This window comes from Catharus ustulatus, chromosome 12 (assembly GCF_009819885.2).
Source record: "Catharus ustulatus isolate bCatUst1 chromosome 12, bCatUst1.pri.v2, whole genome shotgun sequence".
NCBI lineage: Eukaryota > Metazoa > Chordata > Aves > Passeriformes > Turdidae > Catharus > Catharus ustulatus.
The window spans coordinates 3,702,682-3,720,895 of record NC_046232.1 but is presented as its reverse complement, the minus strand read 5'-3'; the positions used below and the strand labels follow the sequence as shown (position 1 = coordinate 3,720,895).

Genomic DNA, 18,214 nt, shown 5'->3' with positions numbered 1-18,214 from the left:
GGCTCACACTGTTCACCATTGACTAGCACCTCTTTCTCATTTCTTTTTTAGAGCTTTAAGTTTCTGAGAGACTGATGGCAATATGACCTGCTAAATTTAAGGGTTGGAACTCTTGGTTCTAGAACTCCAGTTCTGTCTGATTTCTTTTTTTTCTTTCCTTTCCAAGTGAGCAACAATATGACTGTCTAACGCATGCCTTATTTAGCCTCTCCTGCAAGGATGACCTAGCCAGATGAATTTTAATAATGCTTCCGTGTAGAAGGTGTAAACTCTTTTGGGCTTGATGTGCTGTGAATGTTGCTTTTTTTTCCTCCTTTCCTCTCTTTACACGAGCAGTAGCCAGGCGGGTTCACGCATGCGCTGTTTTTTACTTCCTGTAGCTGTTAAATTCGGCACCGCTCAAACCGCACCGCTGCCATCTAGTGAGACTTCTTTTGTAAAGTACAGCAAAACTTAAAGATATATACAGTATATATTTATATTTGGGGGAGGGGAAACCAGAAGTCGTTGTGGTTAATTTTGAAGCTGCTGATACTCATTCCTTACTGTATGGCTGGAAAGAGGGAGCGATGCCAGGCTGGCGCTCGCAGCAGGGACATTGGGGTTTCCTTAAGGGCTTTAACCAAGGAGCACGGGGTGTCCTGTTGGGCGTCAGGGCTGGGTGGTGCCAGGGGCTGCTGGTGGTGGTGGGATGCAGTTGGAAACAAAAACAAACCTTCAGTTTATAAATATATATATATTATTGCTTTTTAAGTGATTTTTTTTTTTTTGTTAACTCATGTAAATTCTCAAATCCTTTTGCACTGATGTGTTCGACATATTCTTGTACATTCAATTCAGGCAAACTTTTATAATTTTTTTTTTTTTTGTTTAAATGATGAAATGTTACAGCATGGTGATATTCTATGCAACTAGTTATTCTCTTTAGTTTGACACTGTAATTTCTCATGATTTTAAGATTGTAGAAATAGACCTACCAGGGTTCTCATGATGTGCGTAACTGTAGCTGCATGAACTCGTGTTCTGTGTATTTGTTGAAGTGCAATGATGTATAAAAAGTGGATTCACCTGTTTTTAAAAATAAAACACCGACAAAAACCGCTGTAGGCCTCATTTTTCAACTTTAATCACCGGAGCTGTGTGCAGCCCACGGGGTGCAGCCGTGCCTCATTCTTCTGCGAGTCTGTGCAGTTCCCTCTCCACGTCCTCCACGAAGGCTGGGAAGTGCTGGTCCATGAGGCAGAGGCGGATGAAGAGCCCCAGCTCCCGGGCGCTCCACGCCGGCTGCCAGAGCGCGGGGGGCAGCTCTGGCCGCTGCCGCAGCGCCCACTGCCAATGGAAGGTGGGAAGGTGGCCCTGATCAGACACTGCCACACCCCAGCCCTCCTGCATGCTGGAGAAACATGGAGCTGCCTGGGTTTGCTGCTCTTGGAACGCTATCAGCTGTGATTTCTGTATGTGAGCTTTTCTCTGATGGCCAGGTGTGATTCCAGGGTAGCTTTTATGCAATGTCAAATGCCCCTGCAGTTACAGTAATTTCAGGATTATAAGCCGCATCTCCCGGTGTCAGCAACTTTTTCGTTCTTTGTCCATACATAAGCTGCACCTGACTATAAGCCGCACCTTACAATACAGAGTGTGATAAAGGTATCTGTTCTATCACCATCTGGTGAGGGTGGGGGCAGTGATCCTTATCTCTGTGGGAGATATTCTGCTAATGGGCCATCCACTGAAACCAGGCAGGGCATTGTTCTTTATCTTTTCACAACCCATCCTTCCTCCAGCCAGTCATTTTCTGCTCATGGCCATTGAGTCCCACTGTGGGACTGATAAAATTACTGCATCCCATTGGGAGTTGCTCCAGCCAGGGGGAAGAGCCCAACATTTCTTACCAAGATAAAAACAGAGGTTTTGGGACACTAAGGGAGCCCCTTTCTCCACTGGACTCCAGAGGAAAACCGGATTTCTCCACATCACCACTGGAGCTCCGGAGGGAAACTGCACCTTGTACAGGAGCACTGCTCCAACTGAGCCACATCTGTCACTGCAGGAGGATGCAGCCACCATGGAATGGGACTGCTGCCAACACCCTGCCTGATGGGGTGTCAGGCTGTACTCTGACTTTGTCAGGTTTGGAGTTTGTTTCTTTGTAGTACTGTATTTCTATTTTAATTTCCCTAGAAAAGAACTGTTATTCCTAATTCCCATATCTTTGCCTGAAAGCCCCTTGATTTCAAAATTACCATAATTTGGAGGGAGGGATTTACATTCTCCATTTCAAAGAGAAGCTCCTGCCTTTCTCAGCAGACACCTGTCCTCCAAACTAAAACAGCAACTTTTCATTCTTTGTCCATATATAAGCCCCACTTCGGGTTCGGACCAAAATTTTAGTCAAAATGGTGTGGCTTATAATCACGAAATTACTGTATTTCTGTTGGAAATTTACTCTGGAAATGCTGATTTCCTGGGTACTGTGGCATCCTGGTGGGTATCCATTCTATAATCAGTGTACAGTCTTCATGAGCTGCACATGCTGCTAACATGGATTGTGTTGGGATAACCAAGTGTGCACTTCCAAGCTTTTCATTTAGCCACAAGTCTTTTAGAAGTAAAGTATGGGGCTTTTATATTAAAACATCCTTTTCATCCCTGTTTAATCTCCTCTCCCAGCTTTTTCCCATTGTGGTGGAGAACTCTGGGCATTGTGGCACTGGCAATGAGGTGACCTTTGAGGTCCCTTCCAGTCCAACCCAGACTGGGATTCTGTGCTCACCCAGTGACAACAAAAGAAGGGTGAGGAAAACACACAGAAGCAACTGCACAAAAGCAGAGAAGAACAGAGCTTTCTGCTCATTGCTTCTGCCCTGGCCTGAATTCCCAGTAAATGAGCAATGGTTGACTTGCAGGTGTTTAGCCAGACCTGGCTCAGTGAAGTTGTCCATGGATATGGGGATCCTTTGCTGTGGGTCAGTGTTGAGAAGGGTCCAGAGAAACCTCAGAGCCTAAAGGGGCTCCCAGAGAGCTGGAGAGGGACTTGGGACAAGGGCCTGGAATGCCAGGACAAGGGGGAATGGGTTCCTAGTGCCAGAGGGCAGGGTTAGATGAGGTATTCTGTGATTCCAGATTGATGTTTTCAGGCTTCAGCTCTGATCTGCACAAGTATTTCTGCAGAGTCAAAGCAATGCCAGAGCCATTCATTTGGATGTTGCCTCTGGGTATTTCTTTGCTCTCAGTGTGTCATTTGTTCCTGTTCAAATGGGGTGATTACACCACCAAACACCTTGTTTTGCTGCTTATTCCCTGGCTGTGGATCATTACACAGATCCAGTGTTTTGCTGGTATAGATGATGGCATCCTGATGTTCAGGGAAGGCATTTCCCAGATGGAAAATGGAATCTGAGATAGCTCATCCTCAGACTCAGTTACAGACTTTAAACTGGAGATGTTTGTTTTTTACCTGTGCGAGCTGTGCTACAGATCTTCTTTCTCCAAGGCTTGTGCAGGAGTCTGGGAGAGGCTCATCTGGCTAGAAAATACCAAATGCAAATAAGGGCTTGTTACCAAGCAGAGTGTGGGTATGTGCAGGGGGGGAAGCAGTTCCATTTTTAGCACTGACGGGAAGGGAATGTGCTCAGCTACCTTCTGCAGTAAAAAGGCATCTTTTTATGGAACCTGCATGCACATCTGCTCCACTCTTTAAAAATGAAACATGACAGTTTAACTACAGGCCCATTAGTTCATGGCTAAATTGTAGTTACAAACTATTCCTAAGAAGTAACTTCAAGGAATGCTGTATATGGATGCTCACAAGAGCACACTGCTGCTTTTCCATGCATCTAAATAGCCAAGCGAGCAGAAATTTTGGAATAATCACTCTGGGAAACATTTTCTGTCTCTGCCTTTTCCAGTTACCTCAGGACTTTATCTTGGGAGAGGGGAAACATTCTCTGCCTCCTGAGATTGGTTAGGCTCAAATTGTAAATAGGCAGTTGGAGCAGGTAAACACAGAAAGCAGCCAGGACCAGGGTTACTCTGTGGCTCTGACCCTTTTTTACCCTCCAGAACTCATTTCCCAACTCCTGTTCCATGCACACAGTCTCACAGCTGTGAGGAACTTGTCATGTCCGGCTCTCCCAGCCAGAGGTGCTTGTTTTTGGGTGTGTGTGTGCTCACTTACTGCGTGCTCAGTGTCCATGGCCTGGGTGTCCTGGCTGAGGCCCTGGCTGTGTTCATCAGCCCCCTGCACCGGGACGTAGGCGCTGAGTTTGTGCACGCAGCTGCAGCAGTGCTCCTGCATCTGCTCCTTGGAGCTCCCTCCGAACTGCACGCGGAACATACGGCACTCGTTCTGCTCACAACACAGGCAAATCAAATCACTGAATCCCCTCACACTGCTTGCATTAAATCCCTGTTTGCTGGAATTGGGAAGAAGGCGATAGATTTGCGGATCACTGCACCAATTAAAAACAAACAGGTTTTCCCTGCTGTATTTTAATTTTCCCCAGCAGCTTAACCAGAAGACTGTGATTGCTGTTTTGAAAATCAGATGAAAATATGCAAGAAAAGGGTAAGTGATGCAGGGCCACCTGTCACTAATTGAAGGTTTAGCCAAGAGGACAAGCCTTGCCAGGACTCAGTTTTCCATGTAGCAGGAAAATAAAGCTTTATTGTTGCTGCAGGCAATGTCCTGTAAGGGTGTGCCAGCTCTGCACAGTTATTTGTGACAAAAATGACACAGCAGTAAGCAGAAGCTAACTCTGCATCTGGACTAGGAAGTCTGGGAGTGGCATGTTCCAGTTACGTTCCTGATGCATCAAAGTCAACCCTACCTGGCCAGCACCAACACATTCAGTTTGGCTCTCACCTAAATGTTCCTTGAACAGAAGCCAGGACGTTGAACAGCAGTGCAGGAAATTCAAATGCATTACTTCAAAGAGTGAAACTGTACTAATAATTATTGAAAACTCCCAGATAGCTCTGATCCCCCCAGAGCAGGCTGTGGGGCTGTACCATAATAGATATTTTTAATAAGTGTCCCAGGTTCATTCAGCAAACTGCCCTGAAATGGGGATGGCAATCTATGGTATGTGATAAGCTTGGCCTAAGCACCTTCAGCTGACCTAAGGTAGGTGCATATTCCATGTTCAGAGAGTGAATTAATGGAACTTTCTATTTGATCTTGAAATCACCAATTAAAAAAACTTAAAATACTAGAAAAGCAGCAAAATCTCCTTGGCCCAGCCTGGCTTATTTAGGTCTTCTGAGGTTCCAATGTCAGACCCATTTTCAGTGCTGCTGGAACACGAGTGCAAGGACACCTCTCACTTTCAAGTTCCTGTCTCAGAGATGAGCCAGCTCCTCCTGACAGCCCCTGTGTTTACATGCCTGCTACTTGAAGATGTTTGAATCACATTTTTAGATTTTTAGGGCAGGGTAAGCACAAAAGCCTGTCTCAGTACTTTCTAAAGGGAAAAATGTCAAGCTAATGTGAAGTGTAGCACTCATTTGACAGTGCCCAGTTGGATTTGCCCTCATTAATTAAGGAACTGGAGCAGCCTCACAGACCCAGGGACTGAGCTGTTGGATGCCAGACAGGTGAGTTCTGATTTCAGTGACAGTAAAGGAACTTGGGTGGAGTTGCTTTAAGACACTTTCAAAGAGCACTTGCTTGTTTAGATCCTCAAATCAATTTTGAGGCAGAGATACTTGGACTCCCTCAGGTTTCTCACAAGGACTGTTAAATTCTTTAGTTTGCAGTTCATAAACAACAGTGGACTTTGAAAATTAAACATTGTTTCTTTGTGGAAAGAGAGCTGTGATATGTCAAGGTTTATAGCATAAACTGAGGACTGGGCAGTCACACCTGAACTACACAAGAGCTGAAGTACTGAAGAACTCTGAGGTCATGGAATGATAAATTTGCACTTTTTCCATGCTGGGGTGGGGGGGCTGAGCTCAAGAAAAACATTATGAAGGGGAATTGTTTATTGTAAAATGATTAAGAACATTCACCTTGCTCCTATTCCTAGGTTTGAAACTCATTCTGCTGGCTAAGAACCCACAGTGCCCTACTGAAGCCATATTTGAAGCGATAAGTTGCACTGTAAGTGCAGTATTAATGACTTAAAAAAACAATGAGTACAAGATAAACCAGAAATTTATCATAAAGATGAGCACAGCAGCTGCACCCACTTTTAGGATATAAAATACAGAAGCTCTGCACTGCCATTAAATCCAGTTGAAGTTGTGTGAATTTCTAGTAAGTAAACATTGAGATGTACCAAATTAATTTCAGACTGTTAATATTCCTCCTTTCCTGAACTGCCCCTCAGAGCTCTGCTCGAGCCTCACAGTGAGTGTGATGTTGGTTTTGTCTTGCTGGTGAGGAGCCACAGAATCCCCTAATGCTGCACTGGGGGACTGACTCTGGTAGCTGGGAAGGAACAACCTGCTGGTTCATCAGAACTAATTCCTGCTCCAGCTGTCTTCAGGTTTTCTGGGTTTTCTAACAAGCTGATAGAAAGCAGAGTGCAGAAGTGTTTTGGTTTTAGGCATAACCCATGAATTTAAAACACTCCAGAGTTCATCAGAGTTCGTCTAAAAACAAAAAACCCTAAGATTTTTACATAAATTGTAAGAAGAAAGTGTTGTTTGACTATTGAAAGGCAAACCAACCACTTTTCATCAGAGAGCTGAGTGGGAGACCAGGAACCCATGTCCATTTTGTTTCCTTGAGTACCAAATACCTTAACCAGCAGCCTGCTGCTGCTGTGCCAGGAGCCACAAAATGGCTCAGTAATTGCTGCTTAGAGAGTTTGTTTGCTGAAGAGCAGTCTGACTCAGAGGTATCTTAGAAGAGATTTGCTTCATCTTTTTGTTAGCCATGGCAGATAGATTGTGAAATAAAACCAGCCTGGCTGTTTTAGCAGCTAACTCTCAGAGAGCAGTCTAAAAACAGAGTATTAGCAGTTACAAAAGATATCAAGCTTATTCAATCCATTCTTGTTTAGAATAAAAAGAAAGCTCTAGTTTACATAGGTAATTTACACCTTCTAGCTTAGCCTAGCCAAAATTGAGATTTTCTCCCTATCTGTGTTACATATTATCAATGTTCCAAGCAGCTCAGCTCACCTTGGCCTGTGCCCGGAGCAGCAGGCAGTCTGCTCTCCTCACTATCTTCAGCCACTTGTGGGAATCAATCAGGGAAAAGCCTTCCTGAAATAAAGCACAAAGCAGTGGTACAGCAAACAGCAGCACCTAGGAGCACATGTTGAAGTTCTGTGATGTAATTAAAGCCCAAATGAAGATCAGTCACCACAGCTGTGCAGCTTTTGTAGCTGTCAAACAGCTGCCACTGTGGAAGTTTTACCACTCCAGGGATTAACTCCAGGAACAAGAAGGTATGTATGTTCTAATTTCCATCTCTCTCCCCATTTATATTTGTGCATGCTATGAAAGGCCCTGAAAACCAGAATAAAGCAGCTGCCACGGGAGCTTTGAGTGCTGAAGTTGCCCGGGAGGGCAGCAGAGGGCAGGCGAAGCCGGGGAATGGCACAGCCCCGTTTATCCAAGGCCCGAGAGGCCTTGGCTCCAGGTGGCACTCGGGGAACTGAGCAGCAGCTTTGTTAATTGGATAAAGATGTCTCTATGCTCCAGCTGCATCACTGTCAGTCTTTTCAAACTCGACAGACTGCTCGGCCTCCTGTAAAAACACCCCAGGAATGTGAAAAACAACTGCAAGGCAATGGACTGTGCCTCCCAAGGAAGGAGCTCTGAGCCATTTACTTACCAAAGGCCAGGGGAAAAACCCAAACAATGAATCAGTGTTAGGGAAGGGATGAAATCAGGCACCTGTTTTATCCAAACTCACAATACTTTCAGTGACCAAGGGTTTGAGCCCAGGCTGCTTTCAAGCACGTCCATCCTGAAGGGCCAGTGGTGTTTGCCACAGTCATCCACCTTAGGTGGGTGCAGGCTGGAAAACCATCTGCCATTGTATTCTGGAACAGGAAATCACCTCAGTGACTCTGCTCCTTTACTGTGCTGGCACTGCTTTACAGTCTCATGCAGCAGCTGCATGTAGATTTTTAGCTGCACTTTACAGAGGAATCTCAAAAGCTGTGAAGAGTTGAAGCAAAGGCAGACTGGATGGCAGACATGTGCTGTGACAGACTCCAGAATGTCAGCCAGCAGGGAAGCACCATTCCCAAAAGATCTGGGGTCAGAGGGAGAAGAGAATTTCCCTGTGTGCTGTAAAAACAGGTGCTGACAGCAGGTAAGAGGGCCAGTCTGTGGTAGTGTCTCTCTGTAATGAACACACTCAGAGTGCCCTAAGGCAGGATGTGCTAAGCCGGAAAGGCCTAAAGGTCAAAATAACAGGGAGAGATCACTTGGTGAGATCACTTGGGAGAGGTTGAACCAAGCCCCAAAATGCTGTCAGTGAAGCAAATCCAAACCATTCCTTCACTAGGCCACTTTAATTTGTGGCCACTTGTGCTTGTCCTGTTCATTTCAAGTAGTTTCTGTTTTGGATACACACCAACTGTTTATTTAAATATAGCTATTTCCATATTCAGTCTGCTTTTACAGTGTTTTTCCTTTCACTGGAGATGAAGGTTGAACAAATGTCTCCTTAAAATAATAACTGTTTTCAAATAAATTATAAAAGGCAGTCACTGTTTAACTTTCCTACAAACTAGTTTATTGATGTTTCTTAGGTTCTTTTATATGTCCTGTGGAAAAAAAAAAGCACTTGGAATTTTTATTTATGTACTCCTCATTATCCAATTCCAACCCCAAAATTCAACTTAACTGAAATTTAACTATGTTTAAAATCATTGCCCCTGTATTCACAGAATCACAGCCTGGTTTAGGTTGGGAGGGTCCTTAAAGCCCATCGAGTGCCACCCCGTGGCCATGGGCAGGGCCACCTTCCACTGTCCCAGGCTGCTCCAAGCCCCCCCATCCAGCCTGGGTCACTCCAGGGCTGCACAGTGCACATGGAGCCAGGTGAATGAAATCAGAGCAGCAAGAGGGAAGAACACAAAACGTGTCCCTCGAGGCACGCTCCACGCCAGGGAGATCTGTGCCAACACCCACGAGCAGGGTGTGGGGCAGGCAGTGTTTTCAGACTGCAGCCCATCGTGCCTTTCCACAGGTGATGAATTGACTCTGGACATGCTCTGGGCACGGGCGATGACACGAAAAGCAGCGTTCCCTCTGGATTGGTGCTGCCACCACGCTGCCGGAGCGGGGAAGAGCAGCTGCTCCCTGTTCCCTTGAGCAGGCAGCGTCCGTGGCTGCTTTACTCAGCTAGGCAGGGGCAAAGCCAGATGGCAGTGTAAGATTAATCAGAATATCCCCAAAATGCAGCACACAATGGGGCACGGGCACAACAGCCCCAATGTTCACCATGTGAAGAGAGAAACGGAGGCACTTTATAAAAAAATCTGGCCATCAATGTTCAGTCAGGCACATACTCCTGCTGTTCTCACAACTGTAACAAAGGTGGGGTAAAGCAAAACTCTTTCTACATCTGTGACTGAAATGGACGAAGTGGAATTAAGCTGAAGGAGAAAACAAAGCAAGATGTTTCCCAAGTGTTTTGGAAGCAGGCAAGATGTGACCACAGCTGCCATGAGGCAGGAGCCAGAAATGCTGATCCAGCCTCACAGCCAGTCCAGCACTGACTGGTAAATACTTCTGTTCTGACTTCACATTTCAGCATTCAGAAACCTGCTGGGTAATGAGGGCTGTGAGCTGTGCTGGAAGGTATTGAGTCTGATTTATGTATATTTTTTATTGTAGCATTTAGAAACCCTGTGGTGCTAAACAACACAGGAATAGATTATCTGTTTTGTTAGACTGCAGCCTATCTGAACAGAAAATGACTCTGTATCTAAGAAATGTTATTTGTGTAGCAGTTCAGCTATGCTGCCTTGCATCAGTTAGTTTGGATTCACTCATGCACAAGCCAGATGTTTCCAAACAAAGCTATGTGTAAACAATAGCTTAGGAGGAAAAGCTTTTTTTCCTTGATCAGAAACATGATCTAGTCTGCCCTTAAATCACAACCAGTATTAAAAAAGACAAACTAAACTCCAGAATGCTACAGACATTCTCCAGCCTGGGCTGCCTCTTCCAACAGGCCCATGAAATGCAAATACACCAGCCTGTTCTCCAAGTTCACAGCTGGAAGGAATGTATGCATTGTATCATCTTATGGAGCAAGGACTCAGCTGGGAACGTGCATTTGCAGGAAAGGAGTTTCACTGCACAGCTGCCAGGGTGGTGCTGGCTGGGAGAAGAGAAGACCTACAGGCCTCAGACAACATCTTGTTTGCCTCATTTTGCCCCAGGCTGGGAAGCACCATGGGACACAATTCCCTGGAAAACTCCAAGTTTCCAGGGAGGCACCTGAGAGTTCCTTAACCCTTGCCTTTCCCAAGGTGAGGTACCAGCACACAAGTGGGGGGCAAACGTCACTCAGGGAGCCTCAGGGGCTGAAGGAGGGAATTGGGAAAGTGCTTTTGTGGGAAGGGCAGGATGCTGTGCTGCTCTGAGCACCCTGCCAGCTCCTGCAATGCTCACCAACCCTCCAGGGATGGCTCCAGTAACGAGCCACTCCTCCCAGGCAGAGAGGGCACTGCCCACCTGTGTCCCCCTGCCAGAGCTCCAGCCCTGGCTGCTCCCCACGCTGCGGATGGTCATTATTCACCATCGAGGTTTGACGTGTGCTGTGTTAAGCTCAAACACCCACATTTTTGACCTGTGATATTGTGGGTATTATTACAATTTAACATTTCTACTGCATAACACCTTGCTTATTCTTGGACGTGCCCGATTTGGCACCAGAGCAGTGGTAATGTTATTTCCAGGTGTCCTCACAGTGTGGGTCTGATCAAAACAGAACCGAGATAGTGGAGTTGCAAGGACTGTGGTGGGGGTGGAGAAATGTTTCCCATTATCATGCTAAGGAACTGGCCGGGGCGGCTCCCTTAGCTTTTAATTGCCCAAGACAAAAGGGAGGGGTGGGGGGGGGTGGCTCAATCGCTGGGGGGGCGTTGAGGGGTCGGGGTGGATGGTTTTGTTCTTTTTTTTTTTTTCCTCCTTCCGGGGGGACACTCTCCCGCCGGTCGGAACGCCGAGGGGAGAGGTTTTTTCTCTGTGGTCGGATCTTCCCTGCAGCCCGGCCCTGCCACAGCCTCCGCTTCTGAGAACAGCGCTGAGAGCTGGGACCCGAACGGGACCGTGCGGAGAAGAGTGTCCGTGACTGGAAAAGGGACTGGAACTGAGTTCTGTTCTGTTTTGTCGCTGATTTTTTCATAGCTGATGTTGTTCATGTTTGTCTTGTAGATATATCAGTAAAGAACTGCTATTCATAAATCTATACCTTTGCCTGAGAGCCCCTTAATTTCTAAATTATAGTAAACTGGGAGGGAGGGGATTTTCACTCTCCATTTTAGGAAAAGCTCCTGCCTTTTTTTCCTGGCAGTACCTGGCCTCTAAACCAGGACAGTTATTAACCATTCTCTCAGGAGACAGGAAAAATAAAGATGTGTGAGCAGGCAGGCAGGAAAAGCTTGTGAATGATGTTCAAGAATTTTACAGGATGTTAAAGAATGGGCAAAACTGAGATGTTTTCAGAAAATCAGAGAAGTTGTTTACAGGTAAGTGGTGATGAATGATCACTTTAATAAGGATTTTGTTATTATAGGTTATTATAATAAAAAGGATGCACATGCTTGAAACATGACATAGATTCTAAATCAAATGCTTGCATAAATGTGAAAAATAGCAATTTTTAACTCCTTGCCTTCCCAAAAGAGAATGTGAGCTGCCATTTTACACCTTCTTCCTAGAATAAGCAGTTTGCTATTTAAAAAATAAAAATTCTTTATTAATGACTGTAGAATAAATGTGAAAATTAAACTTCTAACATAATTTCACTCCAGTCTTCGTTACTACCTTGTAACACACCTGGAAGTAGAATTTTTTTAATGTATTTCCTGTATCTAAGTAAGGCCAAATACATCAGTATGATGTGCAGTATTATCTGTCTTGAAAATTGAGTCAGAATTAGAAGAGCCAACATGAACCAAAAACCAAAACCAAACAAAAATAAAAAACCCAAAACCCCCAAACAAGACAATGCAGAGAGTGAGGGAAGCACAAAGCTGTCCCTGCAAACATTTCCAACCCCACCAATCGAGGGGGACAGACAGGAGTAAGGAACAAAAGGATGTTAAGCTCTGCATTATCATTTTTTTACCCTCAATCTCTCAGAGCCTCAAATCTTGCTCCTAAGCCTGTTTGATCGTGGCAGAGAACACAAGAGGGCTGAACTCATTAAGGAGAGTGCTCTGTGTGTACACAGGCAGGGAAGCTGAAGGAGGGAGAAAATACAGACACAGAGCCTGAGGGACTCCAGCCAGAGAATGGCTTTCCCAAAGTGCAGACACGGGGTTTCAGATGGGCACAGCCCACTGACAGTAAAGGTAAATCCTTACCTCAGCACAGCTTTGATACTTCAGTGGGACAACCTGAATTGTTCTGGGCTTTTTTCCCAGTGACATCTGTCCAGGGGAACTGGATGCTCAGGGATGAGCTGGCTAAAGCTCTTCAGGGTGACCCAGTAATGGATTCTTTCATTCCAAATATAAAATATGTGCTTCCCCAGACTGATACCACACACGAAACTGTAAGGTAAATACACTTCATTAACAGACATCATGAATCTCAAAAAGAAAAAAAATTCTAAGAGCTGGGTTTAGAAGAATTGGGGCAAAAGACAAGAGCAAAAGGCCTTGACATGAAGCAGAAAAGGGAAAGCTGAAGCAGAAGGATAATTTCAGCTCATCCAAAACAACCACTTTAACAGCACATGTTGAAATAAAGAAACTGAAACTGAGATTTTTGAACTGTGATTGTGGTACTAAATAAACCAACAAAATGTAATAGAAGAATTATTTGTTTCTTCTGTGGCTTTGCAGAGCTCCACCAAAAAGCAGCATTAGCAAGCTGCTCACTGCCCAGGTTCCTGCCAGGAGCCCTCATTCATTGCAGAGGGACCATCTCTGCCCAGGGCACTGCTGTGAATCTCATCTGCAAAATCTGGTGCCTGAGTTTCAGGCACTGCAAAGAGAGCATCAGGAACATGAGAATGCCTGCTGAATGCTTGCCTAATTAATGAGTTAGAATCTATTGTACCCTAAGCACTGGTAGCTTATTGGAAGTCATGAGGGGACCAGAAGGGCACTGAGGACATTTAGTCTACACTTCAAGAGATCAGGTCACAAATCAATTACTCCAGATTAATTTTATCCTATTAAGTAAGTCCTCTCCACAATTTCAATTTGTTTAATTTGTAGGATATTATGAATTCTATCACCAGAAATAATTGCACTGAATAAAACACCAAAATATAATTTGCATGATGTGTTGATACAGAGGGGAAAGGAAATAAGAGTTGTGGTAAATGGAACATGAGGTATCTTCAGCATAGCCAGAAATTACCAGAGATGCTGTTGAGATATTCCTGTAAAATTCCACTGACTACAGTATACAAGAATGAGGTTTTTCTACCATCCAATATGCAGTCTGTTAGGCAACACTGCAGCAAACACCAGTCCTAAAAATACATTATGTAATTTAATTCCAAATGAAGAATTTGGTTTTAAAAAGAATAAAACACAACAAATCAAAACACCTTTGAATTTGCATTATGTATCAGGGATTTTTATGTTCCATGCTCTCAAGTCCCATTTCCCTCCTCTTCATTCCATTACACAAGGAATAGTATTTCGAAAGGAAAACAGTTGTTTCTGCATTTATTAACAACAACAGTTGTTAGGATCTGTGAGTATTTTATTGCTATTTTATAAATATTGTTCTTAGAAACAGATTATAAAAGAGCCAGTGGGCTCTAAGGAAAAGGTTTCTTAACTTTCCTACTTAAATAAAATTAAAAGGACTAAGAGACTACGTAAGTAGGCCCATCACAGAGAGAATATTTTGACAGCAATCAGAAACACTTGAATACTGTTCCTACTGTGGGTATTAATCCAGCCATCACCAAACAGAAATTCTTCTTCACAGCTCTTTCAGTTTTGAGCAAATGTTGTTCATAAGTGAGAATCAGAAAGAAATCCTTTCATTATTCATCAATGGAAATTTTACAAAAATACAGGTTCTGCACGTTGAGAAGGAAATGTGTCCCTGTGACCCAGATCTTGTGCCTCACCCTGTCTGTTCCTGTGCAGAGATACAAAGCTACAATAATTGTTATCCAGTTCCCTCAAACCCAGGAGCCTGGAGCACATCAAAAGGGCTGAAAAGCAGGGATTAGGAGACAGATCAAAAGACAAGACATCAACAACTTAAAGGGTGCAACACAGCACAAAACAGTCCTGTGAGAACATCAGAGGGACTCTCAATGCAAGCAAGGCAGCACACAGGTGTGGGAATACACCTTGGCATTCCAAAGGACACAGCCCAGGCCAGCAGGAGGAAATGAGAGCACAGGTACAATCATGCCAAAGCTGCAGCATTCCATCAAAGTTGATGCACTCCCTCTGGAGCAGAAGTTGTGCATTATCCCCTCTGACAGAACGTCCAGGATAATGGACCCCCAGTGAGTGGATCGGGAGTGTGACAGGCTCCAAGAACACTCTGTACTTAGTCGTGCAAAGCCTGCTTAAATATTGTGACAGGTTTGTGACAGCACTGACAGCTGCAACTGGAGGGAGATAGAAGGACTGAGATTAACCATTTCTGATTAGTTCTGCAGCAAAAATACAGCCTGAACAGCTCTGCAGGTTGGTTTGTTGTTACATGGCAGCTCAGGAAGGAGTTTGCAAAATGCCCCATCCCTGGAAGTGCTCTAGAACAGGCTGGATGGAGCTCTGAGCACCCTGGCATAGTGGAAGTGTCCCTGCCCATGGCAGGGGGTGGCACTGGATGAGCTGTAAGGTCCCTCCCAGCCCAAACCGTGCTGGGATTCATTCAAAATGAGCACATTGGCTATTTGGTGGGGTTTTAGGACTGCAGCTGGTCCAATCTCAGAAACACACACAGTCCCAGTATGCACAGTGCCTCTCCCAGCAGTTCAGTCCTGCACACACAGAACAGCCCTGTGCCACCAGCCCCAATACACACCTGCTCAAAGAGCTGCACCCAAAGCAATCAGCATGCTGCAAGACCAACTTTTTGTCACTTTTCTTCAGCAACTTTTAAATGTTAGTGTGCCAACTTTAAGGTTGGTATAGAAGCATTGCCAAAATAAATGTTTGGAAAAAACCAAAACAACTTTTTTTTCCCCTTTTGAACTCTCAGTATTGTACTTTGGTCACATTGACCAAGCATGTCTGCTCCACCTCTCCTGTAGCTCCCACAGTATCTCAGTGTCTCTTAGAAGCTGGGACAGTCCTGACAGATGCCAGGAACTCCTCATCTGGCATTTCATGCAAAGCAGCTGCCTGAAAGCTTCACCAGCCACTAAACACAAGAGCTGCAAGAAAGTGCTTTTCTCAGCCAAGCTCTTAGAAGCTTTTCTGATCCCTCATCCCTTCCCACAGCACACTTTTATCTGCCCTGTTACTTGCCAGATTCAGCCTTTGCCAGACAAGTCTTTCAAGGGCTGCAGCTTTGGGTTTTGCTTTTTTTGCACTTCAGTTAATTACTAGAAGTTGCTTTTAGCTTTTATATGGGTATTTCAAGGATTTTTAGAGTAATGTCAGTTACTGGGCACTAACAGGTACAGCCACCGGGAACAGGAACATCCTGCACTGAGTCATTCCAAGCACAATGTGCTAAGGGATGGCACCAAGTGTCACTTCCATCCACATTTTAAAAACTTCTTTCCTTTTTCTTATTCACCACAACTGCTAAAATACTTTCCACTGTCCCTTTTTACCTTATCCTCACTAAATGAGCTGAGGGCCATCCACAGTAGCAGCTCTCTGTTAGCCCATGCATTAACTACTCAATGCTCCTGACACACAGGCCAAAAAATTCAAGGGCATCTGTGGTTCTCCCCATACTTAAATTTCTGTAAGCTTAAGACCCTTTAAGACACACAGTAAAAACTAATTTATAAGCTTATACATATTTAAAGCTGCAACACAGTCTCTTACACATTTTATTTAAAAAGCTTTGTTATCTTTATGCTGCAGCATCTTCCAGTGGTTTGTAATACCTTTCTAACATATTAAATACCTTTCTAACATATTTATCAGCCAGTTCCTACTCGTTATCACCACTGAGTGCTGGTGATGTACACTGAACACACTTAATTCCACCTTCCAGCAAGGTCTTCTGTGTCACAAGCATCAAACCCACTCCTCCTAGACAGAATTTTCCTTTTGGTGTCATGGTGAAATCTTTAGTTTAGTAGCTCATTGTACTTAAGCAAGTGCAGGCTACACAAAAACCAGTGACACAAGTTTGAATTTTGTCTCCAAGGATCTTATGTTGTATGTTAAATCTCATAATCCAACATAGAAAATACAAACCCTTTGATAAACCAAAACACTAGCAGGTCATTGGCAAGCAGTCAGCAGGACCATATAACAAATTACAGTTTTACCTATTTCTAAAGAGTGTATTTTTCTGTTTTCTTAGTCAGAAGAATCATTAAAAATAAACCCAAGTAGCTTTCAACATCAGCAACACTTATCATTACCTCTCAATGTAGATTTTTTGAAGTGCAGAAGAAATGTTGATCCTCAGCAGGAAATAATGCATTTAGTATTATTTTGATAAATGTGAAGGGAAAACAGCACATGAGAATTACAATGAGCAAAACAAAATTGACAGTTCCTACTCAGTGGGAGAGGCGATGAAGCTAAGATAAGAAACTAAGTTAATACTGATGGTAACATGAAGGAGAAATGTTCTTTACACATGACAAACTTACCAGCACTGTTCGCTCTTGGGAAATAAAGAAATGGCCAGACTCCACAATGGTAAGGACAAGAGGGCCTGATTCTTCATTTGATTCAAACACCTTTAAAAAGACAAAAGAAAATCTGGCCCTGCAAGCACAGAATCGACAATTCCCATTTCCAGTGCCAAATAAAAGTCTCAAACGTCGCTGTTAGAAGCCAGGTGTGTAATCCACATCTCACTAATGCAACCTGCCCTCCACTCCCACAGACTGGAGACACATTAAGTGATTTTTCCACTAATTATACCTCCATATACAGATTTAACTACTCAGAACAACCCTCTGGATTATTCCACCTTGATCTCTAGATTTTGATACCACAGGTTACTGCTGAACGAAAGAATAAAAAAAAATGGGCCGCTAACACTCTGATGCGTTGTCATTAATAATTCATGAAGCAAAATCTCTCCCGATTCCTGCTTTAGCTCGGGACTCGCACAAAGACACCTGAAAGGCCTCATTTGTCCGTGTTTGCCTCAGAGCAGAGTCACTGACCCCACACCGCCCCGCCACCCTCCCCGCGCCCCGGCACCTTCCAAGAGGAGCTTGGCCCCTGATCGTCACCGTCCTTCGGGGGGAGGAAGCGACCGTAGCGCTTCAAGGGCCACACTGTGGCGCTGCCGAGGAAGGAGGTGTCGCTAGCGCTGCCCGCCGCCGAAGCCATCCCAGGCTGAGGGGGCTGAAGGGGCTGAGGGGGCGGCGATGCTGAGGGCTCTGAGGTTGCTGAGGGCTCTGAGGGGGCTGAGAGGCGGTGGCGCTGAGGGCGCTGAGGGCGCTGAGGGCTCTGAGGACGCCGAGGGGGCTGAGAGGCAGCGGCTCTGAGAGGGCTGAGGGCACTGAGGGCACTGAGAGGCGGCGGCTCTAAGGGCTCTGAGAGGGCTGAGGGCACTGAGGTTGCTGAGGGCTCTGAAGGCGCTGAGGAAGTAGGAGCCAATAGGAAGCCAGAGAAGGCGAATGGCGGGAATTGTTCGCCAATCAGCGCGAGGCGCGCGGGGGCTCGCGCCGCACCTGCTGTGGCTGCCGGGGTGTTGTCGCATTTTTCTCCTCAGCGGCGTCGCGCACAGCTCTGGGCTCTCTCCTCTCTGTCCTCTTCTTCCTCTCCCGCTCTGAGGGCAGCGTGGCTACATGGCTACAGCCTCTCCTTTCCCAAGCAGCCCCCGGCCGGTGCGATGTGGCGGGTCTGCCCTTCGGCCCCGTCCGAGGAGCGCGGACGCTGTGGCCGCCATTTTGTGGCGTGTGAGGGAGCGCGGTCGGAGCAGGGAGGAGCAT

At 45.2% G+C, this 18,214-nt stretch overlaps 2 protein-coding genes across 3 annotated transcripts in view; one reads left to right on the top strand and one right to left on the bottom strand.

Annotated features, from left to right (window-relative positions):
- Positions 1-1,102, top strand: part of NPTN (neuroplastin) — a 23,801-nt gene extending 22,699 nt beyond the window's left edge. For both annotated transcript variants that reach the window (XM_033070931.1, XM_033070930.1), the window contains exon 8: positions 52-1,102. The gene's annotated coding sequence lies outside the window, so the exon portion shown is untranslated. The remainder of the gene's footprint in view (positions 1-51) is intronic.
- Positions 948-18,214, bottom strand: REC114 (REC114 meiotic recombination protein). Its single transcript, XM_033070758.2, has 7 exons — positions 17,954-18,214; positions 17,478-17,615; positions 16,916-17,005; positions 7,132-7,215; positions 4,178-4,348; positions 3,458-3,526; positions 948-1,329 (listed from the first exon to the last, which is right to left on the bottom strand). The coding sequence occupies exons 1-7, from the start codon at positions 18,212-18,214 to the stop codon at positions 1,168-1,170; spliced, it is 975 nt and encodes a 324-aa protein (XP_032926649.1). The 3' UTR covers positions 948-1,167.

Bases quoted from the DNA above. Each gene is read 5' to 3' on its own strand.
- REC114 (XM_033070758.2), bottom strand. From the start codon at position 18,214: ATGCTCCTCCCTGCTCCGACCGCGCTCCCTCACACGCCACAAAATGGC. The intron at 17,006-17,477 runs GTGCCGGGGCGC...GTCTTTTTAAAG, and splicing joins GGCCAAGCTCCTCTTGGAAG to GTGTTTGAATCAAATGAAGA. The intron at 4,349-7,131 runs GTGAGCTGAGCT...TGTTGTGAGCAG, and splicing joins TGCTCCGGGCACAGGCCAAG to AACGAGTGCCGTATGTTCCG.